This window comes from Camponotus vicinus, unplaced genomic scaffold (assembly GCF_025532165.1).
Source record: "Camponotus vicinus isolate PSW18456_S1 unplaced genomic scaffold, iyCamVici1.0 SCAF_1, whole genome shotgun sequence".
In the NCBI taxonomy this organism is placed as follows: Eukaryota; Metazoa; Arthropoda; class Insecta; order Hymenoptera; family Formicidae; genus Camponotus; species Camponotus vicinus.
In genome coordinates, this window is record NW_028141945.1 from 29,046,985 (window position 1) to 29,059,046 (window position 12,062).

At 28.8% G+C, this 12,062-nt stretch overlaps 1 protein-coding gene and 1 long non-coding RNA gene across 2 annotated transcripts; one reads left to right on the plus strand and one right to left on the minus strand.

The window, feature by feature from the left end:
* LOC145973813 (tRNA (guanine(6)-N(2))-methyltransferase THUMP3) lies at positions 1-3,148 on the plus strand. Its single transcript, XM_083103413.1, has 7 exons — positions 1-249; positions 956-1,068; positions 1,167-1,698; positions 1,838-2,016; positions 2,312-2,491; positions 2,587-2,724; positions 2,860-3,148. Exons 1-7 carry the CDS (start codon positions 156-158, stop codon positions 3,058-3,060), a joined length of 1,437 nt encoding a protein of 478 aa, XP_082959539.1. The 5' UTR covers positions 1-155; the 3' UTR covers positions 3,061-3,148.
* Positions 3,149-8,495: 5,347 nt separating this feature from the next.
* Positions 8,496-9,601, minus strand: LOC145974874 (uncharacterized). The gene is made up of 3 exons (XR_014439834.1): positions 9,420-9,601; positions 8,943-9,055; positions 8,496-8,657 (listed from the first exon to the last, which is right to left on the minus strand). It is a non-coding gene; the product is annotated as an uncharacterized LOC145974874 (long non-coding RNA).
* Between the last annotated feature and the right edge of the window lie 2,461 nt (positions 9,602-12,062).

Sequence of the window (12,062 nt, forward strand, 5' to 3'; positions counted from 1 at the left end):
TGTATTTCTTAGCTGGAAAGCTCCCTTTTTTTTTAACATCGCCCATTTCTACACACATTCTACGAGTTCATTATACGATAAGTAAGAAGAGAAGAGATATTTAAAACACAAACATATCTTTCTGAAGAACCAACTATACAGGAAGAGATTTCATTATGAGTGATCATAATTCTTTAGAAAAACTCTTTTCGGAATCTATTAATACGTATAATGACGATATTTTTATGATTGGAACCACTGTCGATACAGGTACAAGATACAAACTAAATTGAAAAGAAGTCGACACGTGTTTTTTAACACTTTTTTGAGAAAAATGTTATTTTTCTGAATAATCAAACTTTTATAAGATTCATAAAAAGTATATATTTAATAAAAACACATGATTTTGATGTGAAAATGAATTAAAATGTAATATTCTTTGAAGCAATCAGTTATATATACAGAGATCAATGTCACACTCTGCATTTATACTTTGATTTTGATTTTTTTTCATCGATTAGCTATAAAGCACATATTTTTGTTTCCTTTTTTTTTCACTAAGCTTAGATTGAATAAGAGAAGAGAAATGTCTATCAATAAATTTTTTTTGATTGATTCTCTTGCATTTGTTCTTCTAATTGATTTTGTATGTTATCTTGTTCTTTTAATTGATTTCTATGTTATCTTCTATGATTTCTTTGATCAATCAAACACTAAAGTTATCATTGATTTCATTTTTAGAAAGCTGTAAATTTTGGGAGAGAAATGGGTGAAAGATTAGAAAAAATGTCTATCGATGTCTATCAATTAAAATTAAAAACTTATATATATATATTTGCCATCTTTTGGAAAAATCAAATATATATAAGTTTTTAATTTTAATAGATTATTTTAGATAATTTTGATAGATATCAAAGGATTAAATGTAATCTAATTATATAAGCTAGAATGATGAATAATAATGTCTGATTAATAGGTTTTGAATGGGAGGCGATTGACGAATGCAAGGAAAAATTAGGTAAAGATGTACAAGTAGTTAAGCAGCGTGGAAGAATCTACTTTAATATAAACTGGGACCAGTTTGCAAAAGTATTTTTTTGTAGATTTTATATAAATATTTTTTAAATATTTTTTATGTTTGATTATGATGCATGATATATTTGATGTCACCCTTTGCCATATTGTAGGTTCAGCAAATGAGATCGATAGATAATGTATTCATAGTGGTTGATATAGGAAGACTTTCTTTTACCAATGACAAAGAAACAGATTTGAAATCTATATATAATTATGTAGTCTCAAACTTGGATAAAAGATGGGAGAAAACTCTTGATGCATGGAAATGTGCAACAAGATTCATGGGAAAGCTTTATCCAACAGTCGAAGAATATATCACAGCTAAAGAGCAAGCTCTTGTAACCAAGACAGAAACATTGGAGATACATGATGAAGAAAAAGGAGGAGAGCCTGATTTATTGGAACAAAATATATTGGAAAAAAAAGAAATAGAAAATAAAGGGAAAAAAAGAGGTCAAGATCCTTCCGAGTCCAAGGAAAGTGATATACTAAGATACAGAGTAACATGTGAGAGGACTGGTAAACATGTGTTTGAGTCCAAGGATATTGCTAGGATTACTGGAGAAGTAGTGCAGGACAAGTATCACTGGATAGTCAATTTAACAAAGTATCATTTAGAAGTTGTCTGCAAATTAATAGATGGTACGATAAATTAGAACAATAGAGAAGAATTTTAAAATAGACAAAAAAATAAACAAAATTAAATTTTTTAACAGCACAACTTATCCATTAATAATAATAGGCTAAATGTTGTGTAACTAATTATATTTAAATATTTTAGATTTATTGATAACGCATTTACGTGTAACACACGAATCCAAGCATCGCAGGAATATTGCAAGTTTTGGACCAACTACCCTCAGATCAACTATATGTTATAACTTATTAAGATTAGCAAATCCAAAGCCGGGAGATATAATAATTGATCCTATGTGTGGAGGAGGCTCTATTCCTGTAGAGGTATGTATTTATACAATAATAGATCAAAGATCACTTTGAGGGGACTCCAATTAATTCAAAATTAATTTATCTATTTTTAGAAATGTCTACAGCCCAATTTCTAATTAATTTATCGTTCTTGATTTATTCTTTTTTTACATAAACATTGTTAATAATTCTCTCCATATTATAACAATATGTATGATATTACTTGATAATTACTATATGATTAAATTAATTAGAATTTAGTTGAAGTATAGCTTTAACAATTTATTAACATTTATTTACAAACAAGAAATCATCATGTACATTTCAGGCAACATTAGCTTATCCATGCTCGTATGTCTTATGTGGCGACAATGATTCCAGAGCTGTGGAGAGGACAAAATCTAATATGAATGCCTCTACAGCTGGATGCAAATTAGATCTTATACAATGGACTGCTTCAAAATTACCATTCAAGGATTCCTTTATTGATATCATTGTTACTGATATGGTAAAAATTAATTTATGAAATTTGCATTTAATTTTTAAATATTTTTATTTTTTTCTTTAAAGAATAAATTTTTGTCTCTTTTAATAATTTTATAGCCTTTTGGTAAAAGAAGCGGAAATAAATCATACAACAAAACTCTTTATAAGCATTTTTTACTGGAACTCGGACGAATAGTAAAATTATCATATGGACGATTAGTTCTGCTTACATATGATAGATATAGCTTTAAAGAAGTAAGCTTTACTGTTATAATTTATGTGAAAATTAAATAAAGTAAAATATTAAGTATGTAATTAAAATATGTAATTAAATTTTAAAATGAAATATTTTATTATAATATAAAATAAATCCTGCTTTATCTATTTTAGGCTTTGCAGGCAGCTGGCGATTTATTTTGGGTAACAAAAACGGTTGGTGTAAATATAGGTGGTCTTCAAGCTGTAGTTTATGTCTTAAATCGTACGCATATACTTCACAATTGCTTCAAACCACGTACCATCAAACAATATAATTATCCGAGAAATAATAAAAATTCAACATTTCTCACCAAAGATTTTTCAACTAATTAAATATTTCAGATATTAAATATTTCATAAGTATTGTGATACATTCATACTTTTATATGAACAAATTAATATAGTTTATTTGTATGTTTAACATATAAGTATGATTGATTTTTTTTTAGCCAAACATTTCCCTTCCAAATAATTTTAATGTAAAATTCATAAAAAATACCTTCTGCTTATCGTTACATCATGCCTGCGCGACTATATATAATTTATTTATTTTAATTAATATTTATACTTGTAAGTATTTATACTATAAATATATTTATAATTATAACTTAACTTATTTAGTTTAGTTTAGTTTTAAAATAAATTTTTTAATTTTCATGGCTTTATACAGGGTGCGTAAAAGAGGTCGGAACCACAGTATAAGTAAGAACAGTAGGTACACTTCGGTGCCTTTGATCTTTATGGCCAGCCATATTGTTGATTGTGCAAGCGCGTTTTAATCTAAATAACAGAAACTATTTAACAACTATTAATAACTATTAACATGTTCAAATCTGCATACCAAATGTTTTAATAATACTTAAATAACTTTACTTTTGATAATTCTTAAATAATTATTACTACTTAAGAGGATTCTGTACCCTGTATTACCGACAAAATTACCATTTTCGTATTTCTAGTCTTTCGTCGCATTAATTTGACAGAATTGAAAATATTTATCCACGATTGCAATACATACATCAATAATCCTAGCAAACTTCGATTTCATATGAAAAACAAAAAAAAATTATGAAGCTTACGCCTACTGTTCCCCTCTTACCGCTCGCGTCTTAAGCCGGATCTATATTGGTCGTAGCATAAGGTTGTAAGGTCGTAGTCGTAAAAAATTGACCAATCCCAGTTGAAGTTCAGGAGAATAATCAACTGTGATTGGTCAATTTCTTACGACTATGGCCTTACAATCTTACGATACCACCAATGTAGACCCGGCTTTAGCGATCGCGCCGCCGGACGCTCGTAACTAAGGAGCGCTCAGGAACGTGAGCGTCACAAATGTAATGTGGCAATCTATCTAAGTTCTTTTTATTGTTTATTAATAATAAAAATAATTATTCTATTATTAATTACGTATATGTTCTATAACAATTTAAAATATTTGTGTTTTGAAACGTATTTAATAATAGAATAATTATTTTTATTATTAATAAACAATAAAGAGAACTTAGATAGATAGATTGCCATCTCAAGAAGCACAAGTACATCCTACCCAGCAAACACAGAATATTGTAGCAACATTGCTGCAATGTTGTAATATTGCCGCAATGTTGCCGTAATATTCTGTGTTTGCTGGGTATGTACGTACAACGGACGTCCACGTAGGACATTGTGTACATCCATGGGACGTCCATATTACCTGTAGCGGACGTACAAAGAACGTCCACTGTACGTCCGTTTGCAACTGCTCTGGACGTCCATAAGACGTCCTTTAGTGGACGAATTATGGATCTTAAATGAACGAATTTTGGATCTTGAATGAATACGTGGGAAAATGGTTTATATATAATTGTGTAGACATAATTATGTATGGATTTTGGACTTGATCTAATCATATATATATATATATATATATATATATATATATATATATATATATCTACAGGGTGAGCCATTTTAATTAACGCACGCAATTATTTCGGAAACAAAGCATTTTAGAGAAAAATGTTTCAGACAAAAGTTTTATGGTTTCGAGGGGGCCATAAGATGGTATCATTGGTTTGACCTTGAAGAGTTATTTGAAGGTCACATGAAGGTCATTTTCAATTTCTTAAATGGAACCTACTATTTGTCATTGCATATTCTTGTAGCTTATCTCGATAGCTTTCCAAAACACTATAATTAAGTACCTTTTCGTTAAGTACTTTTTGAGTTATGAGGCTTGAAATAATTTCTTAATTTTACATAAACCGTAAAATATCTTGTAAAATATTCATTTTTCGATTATCTTACCTTAATACTTTTACGTACAAAATAATGAGAGGAATCAACTGGTGTAAAAAAAACACATAGTTGTTTTGAAGAAAAAATATGTAATTTGCAATTAACAATTCCATATTTTTTCTTAAAAACAACTATGTGTTTTCTTTAGACCAATTGATTCCTCTCATTATTTTGTACGTAAAAGTATTAAGGTAAGATAATCGAAAAATGAATATTTTATAAGATATTTTACGGTTTATGTAAAATTAAAAAATTATTTCAAGCCTCATAACTCAAAAAGTACTTAACGAAAAGGTACTTAATTATAGTGTTTTGGAAAGCTCTCGAGATAAGCTACAAGAATATGCAATGACAAATAGTAGGTTCCATTTAAGAAATTGAAGGTGACCTTCATGTGACCTTCAAATAACTCTTCAAGGTCAAACCAATGATACCATCTTATGGCCCCCTCGAAACCATAAAACTTTTGTCTGAAACATTTTTCTCTAAAATGCTTTGTTTCCGAAATAATTGCGTGCGTTAATTAAAATGGCTCACCCTGTATATACCCACACAGCACATGACATCATTCGAATATTCTATACTCATACTGTAAATATACGTTACAGATGTAATATACTGAGAATAATCCCATAACATCTCTTGTTGTATATTATTTTTCATATATTCTCAGAATATACTTTGAATATCTTGTATTAGTATATTCTTTCTAGTATATTTTCAGGATACTCTATAATATTGCATGTGTTTCCTCATTTTGCCGCTACGCGCGCCACCAAACTCGTATTTAATTTTTGGTGAAATGGACATAAAGGACTGGTACTAACATGAGTTCCAAAATTTCTTCTTTTTTCTTTTTAGTCAGTTTAATTTATAATAAACTGACTTAATTTAAAATTTTTCATTTGTTTAGTAGTTTAATTGTTCTGGATTTCTTGTTGGGATTCAGAATATTGAAAAGATTATTTGAAATTAAAATAAGAAATAGTATGTGCGTTTACTGCATTTATTAAAAGTATTTCTATTACATATATGAATTATACTACATGATATTCTCAGTATTTGCTATTAACCAAAATAGGCGGACATTAGAGCATTCTTAGTATATACTTAGTATGTCATAGTATGTATCTCGAATGTTCTGAGAATATATGCATTGTACTTTTGCGATATTCTTTGAACATTCTCAGTATCTACATGTGCTGTTAGAGTATATAAAATTATTTTTGATTATATGGTATATAAGTGGATGGCATTATATATCCTTTATAATATATAAAACATTTGGCCCAAAAAATAACGAAATTAAATAATGATATAATTTATCTATTTCATATAAAATTTTACATGAAAATTTTATATAAAAATTTTATTTATATTTATATTTATATAAATTATATTTATATTTATACTTGCATATTGCATTTTACATCTTAAATAGATAATGAATTATTTTCGTTTATTCGCCGAACATTTACTTGTCCGACTTATAAAATCAATTTTTAATATCTGAAACATTAAGATCAAAAATTAAATTGAACAGTATATCTTTAATGTTATTTGTTACTCTTTGCAAACTTTATATAATTCTCCTAACTAAAACTTAAATACGAGAATGATAGCGCATCGCACGTCGCGTAGCGGTAAACGAACGAACTAACACATCCTTGTGTGCTCGCACGAAACTTTGACGTCCAAGACCGGACATCATATGGACATCCAAATATTGGCCGTTAACGGATGTCTGGAATCAGACGTACGATGGACGTCCATTTCATGTCCATGGATGTGCGGATGTAAAATGGACATAAAATGGACATCCATAGGACGTCTTGTGCTATCTGGGATATTACATTTGTGACGCGCACGTTCTTGAACGCTCCTTAATTACGAGCGGCGCGAGCGGTAAGAGGGGAACAGTAGGCGTAAGCTAATAAACCCGACAAAAACAGTTACGTCACATCCTCGTCGAATCCACGTGGCTTACGTGGATGCAGATTTATCCACGAATTATCTACGTGGATACAACTTTCTTTTTTCATTATTACATCGAGGTACTTTATTCTCGAAATATCAATGTAGATTTCATGTGGATATTTCTATTGAAATTATGATTAATCATTCAACGACTCGGTAATATTGTAATGTTAAAAGATATTTTATTAAAATTTTTCAATTGTAATTTTGTATCTGAAATATTTCAGAAATATACCTGCATCATGTTTTTTATAATATTTATAATATTTATATTATAATATTATAATATTTATATTTTATATAATATTGTATTTGCAATATTTCTGAAATCTTTCAGAAAGATAAAAAAGTTTGCTAAAAAAAAGATTATATCTGTATGTTTCTAAATATGTAATAGTACATATGTATATAGAATATGCTTCCTCGCTTTGCCGCTATGTGGCGCTGCATCAAATTAGCTAACTCGTATTCAACTTTTCATCATAAAGTGTATATAAAGAACTGATACTAACACGGTTCGAAGTTTATTTTTTCTTTTAAGGACCGTCTACGATGGAAGTAATATTGGTGGAGTGGACGGTGGAGTAAGGCGTAAGTGAATGGTTCTTTTCCATTTCGCATTACTCCTAGTCTTACGCCTTACTCCACCGTCCACTCCACCGATATTATTTTCATTGTAGACGGTCCTTTAGTCAGTTTAATTTAATAAACTGATTTAATTTAAAATAATTTGTTTAATAATCTGGATCGCTTGTTGGGAAACGGATAAATGGGAGATAGCCTATTTATTGCGTATATTAAAAATAAAATTATTCTTATGGCCGAGTGTATTTATATACTTTTATAAATGTCCAAGATATTCACTTATCAAAAATGAAAAAAGTAATATGTCTCGAAAGTTCATGAAATTTTCACATAGATTCCACGTAGATTCTAGTACCGTTTTTGAGCGGATTATCCACTCGAATATCCACGTGGATTCAACGATATTAATCTACGTGGTAATAACGTGGATTTCACGTACTGTTTTTGTCGGGAAAACTGGCCGAAAGTTGCAAGTAAATCCCAGCATTGGTGTAAGAGTTCGCCATTCAGTACAGGATCTCCTTAAATAGATAATGAAGGGATTATTTTCGTTTATCGGACATTTACTTGTCCGATTTATAAAATCAATTTAATATCTGAAACTCGTGCATTTCCCACACAACATTATGTCGTCTTAAAAATGTCTTAAAGACGTCATGAAATTTCTAAAGACGTCTTAAGAAGTTATCAGAATTACATTTTTATGACGTCTTTAAGACGTCTTATGTCCCGATTTAAGATATCTGTCGGGCATTGTTTTAAGACGTCTCACTCAAGACGTCCCAATCAAGATATAATTAAATGTCTCACTAAGGATGTCATAAAGACGTCTCAGACATTTCAATTAAGACGACTTTTAGACGTGCGTAATTCGGTCGGTAAAATAGCTGCATATTGATTTATTCTATAATAAATAACAAAACTCATCATCATTTTAAGTTCATTTCTTTATTATATTTTGGTTGATACAAAGTTTTCAATGGTACAACTAGTCTAGTAGCATCAATACGCGATGATGACCAAGCATTCCATTGCGCACATTGTCACAATCTTCATTTTGTTGAATAAAATCTTCATATGTTGTCATAGTGCTGTAAAAAAATATACAAAAGATAATTAATATATTTAATTAATATATAATTAATATATTTTTTTTTACAATATAGAATTTAATTTTTTACACACACACATACACACACACAAAATTAAATATATAAGTGAAATATGATATAAGATGATATACATTTACATATATTAAAAAACATATTAATTTCAATGTTTTCTCATTTTTAACGCTAAAAATGTTATGCAGCAACATTATACAGCCCTATTGTTTTTTAAATAATATCGTATGGAATTTTCAATAATTTACCAACCTTTTTCTCCTTATTTCTTAAATAGTCGAGGCGATCTCCCGCATGTCGTAACCATTCTTGGATGGTCTTTTTAATATCGTGCATATTACTTTTTTCGTCGTCCGAAACGTATGCTGAAAAACGATTTGTTACATAATTATTAAAATATTTTGTGCTTTAATTCCAATAGTTAGAATAGGGTAGTCATGAAGTAAAGTATAGCTATAAACGTTTGTAACTTTTGGAAAGAATATAAAAATTTTGATCCGTAAAAAATTGGAAAGAGTATAAAGTGTAGAAGAATATTTGAACGAAATTTGAAGTAAGATCTTATTAATAACTCTGAAGAAAAATTTAAAGTTAAAAGTGCACGCTCTAAGCATATGTTAGATACTATCTTGAATACTGATGTTCGAATACATTAAAGGTGCAACTATTTTTAAGCAATATTACATAAAAAGGAGAAATAAAAATATATCTTAAAGAAATAATAATTACCCATAATAACTGTGACAAAACTTGTGTCCTTAATTGCCGTTGATCCTTTTTGGCCTGTCCATGATAATTTGCGGCACAATTCATCCGATAATGTGTATTTTATAATATTCCTTGTCTTGTGAACGAAAGTGTTTCCTCCAATTTTTGCAATTTTCCTTTTCTATAATAGAATGTTACAAAAATGTTTAATAATATTTTCAATTTAAGCCGCTTGAATTGAAGAAAAAGGAAACATGAATTTAATATATTTTGAGGCCGAGTTATGAGGCTTGAAATAATTTCTTAATTTTACATAAACCATAACATATCTAGTAAAATATTCATTTTTCGATTATCTTATCTTAATACTTTTATGTACAAAATAATGAGAGGAATCAATTGGTGTAAAGAAAATACATAGTTATTTTTAAGAAAAAATATGTAATTGTTAATTGCAAATTACATATTTTTTCTTCGAAACAACTATGTTTTTTCTTTACACCAATTGATTCCTCTCATTATTTTGTACATAAAAGTATTAAGGTAAGATAATCGAAAAATGAATATTTTACTAGATATTTTATGGTTGTCTCTCTATATACAGGGTGTTCGGAAATTCAATCGACAAATTTTCAGAGATTGTCGGAAGGCACCATAAGAATCATTTTTTGCAAATGAACCTGGGGTCGGAAACGTGTCATTACATCGCTACGGCATACGGAGTGTTCGAAAGAGTCGGGACCTCGAAATATTACAAAAAATAGAAGTTTTACAAAAAATTGTTTCAAACAAAAGTTGTAGGGTGTAAAAAGGTCTATTTACTGGCGCCATATGTTTGACCTTGGATGGCGTCGCCAAGGTCACGACAAGGCCACCTTGAATTTTTGAAATGGAACCCTCCACTTTTTATTGCATATTCTTGTAGCCCTTCTCGAGACCTTTTCAAAGCATTAATTTTACCAACTTTAAGTAAGCCATTTGGACGTTATCGAGCTTTTCATGGTAAGATGTCTCGCCCACGAAGGCAAGAGATCCAAACACAAATTCAATTCCCAGATTGGAAGATGATCTAGTCAACCATGGCAAAATCGGTGGCTGACAATTTTTTGTAAAACTTCTATTTTTTGTGATATTTCGAGGTCCCGACTCTTTCGAATACTCCGTATGCCGTAACGATGTAATGACACGTTTCCGACCCCAGGTTCATTTGCAAAAAATGATTCTTATGGTGCTCCTGACAATCTCTGAAAATTTGTCGTTAGAATTTCCGAACACCCTGTATATATATATATATATATATATATATATATATATATATATATATATATATATACTATTACTATTTCTAAAAATAATTTTTTAAAATTAATGAGACATTCTGTCTACTTTTCCCTACATTTATATACACATATGACTTGAACAGATTTTTATGTTATTTTTCTTCAATTTTTAAAATTTCTTTATTTTTCTAGATATTTATAACATTTATTGATATATAGTATAAAATTTATACTAATTTAGATTTCATTTTATAAAATTAATTTAGAAAGTTAGCATCATTTCTTTGTATTAAGGATATTTATATAACAGTAAATATCGATACAGAAAGTTGAGTATCTGTTTAATGAAACTTCAAATTAACTGTAATGTTAATATTTTAATCGACAATATACGCAGTACCAATCGCTACACGCTAGAATTTACTAATTTTCATTATACATATATTTATTTATATATAATTATGCGCACATATTTTTATCGAGACATTGTCGGTTTATATATCATGTTTTCCAGGATTTGTTTGTATTAAAAATATAACGATAAGAGAAAAAAATTTGACAAGATTATAGATAAAAGAATTTATATAATTTCTATGAAAAATATTTAATAACTATAAAGACACAATATTTTTAACATTCTTATTCTTGAAGTACAAACATTATTAAAACTTTAATGATATCGGGCAAATTTTTGAAAAGAAATTTGAGTTGTGGTAAAATTGGAGAAGAATTAACTAACCTATCATATGAAAGAGTCAAATCGTTAGACAAAATTTGTTTCAACAAGTGGAAAGAGCTACACATTCACTTGTATTATTTGCTAAATGTAACGGTTATAAATCCTTATTGACTCTTATTAACCCATAGCACCTATATGACTTTCCTTTTTATATATGAATCATGTTCGATATGTTTATGCAAGATGTCTTTAAAAAGAGTAAAAAATAGATTTTACACAAATAAAACTACATTGTATTTAACATATTATCAATTAGGATTGGTATATATCAAAACCGATATTATTAACCAAACAAGAAATAAACGGTATTTTTTTGTTTCATTTTATAATTTACATAATTTGTTATTAAAAACACCAGAAACAACCGCGTTTCTGCTCCACGGTACTCATTTAAATTTTTTCGTATGTTATATTTTATTAAGGATATTTCAATGTCCGAGGAAAGTGATCATCATATACTAAATTACAAACCTAATCGGAGTCATTCTGATAGTACGACTGTGAGAAATGAGCGAGAAGTCGATAAGATTCCACTTGTAAATATTTCTATGATCCCGGAATCTATCGGTAAGTTGCAAAAAAATGCATAAAATATTAATAAAAAAATCTACGATGAAAAATTGTAAATATAATTTAAATTTAAGA

Bases quoted from the DNA above. Each gene is read 5' to 3' on its own strand.
- LOC145973813 (XM_083103413.1), top strand. From the start codon at position 156: ATGAGTGATCATAATTCTTTAGAAAAACTCTTTTCGGAATCTATTAAT. The intron at 1,069-1,166 runs GTATTTTTTTGT...GCCATATTGTAG, and splicing joins ACTGGGACCAGTTTGCAAAA to GTTCAGCAAATGAGATCGAT. The intron at 2,725-2,859 runs GTAAGCTTTACT...TATCTATTTTAG, and splicing joins ATAGATATAGCTTTAAAGAA to GCTTTGCAGGCAGCTGGCGA.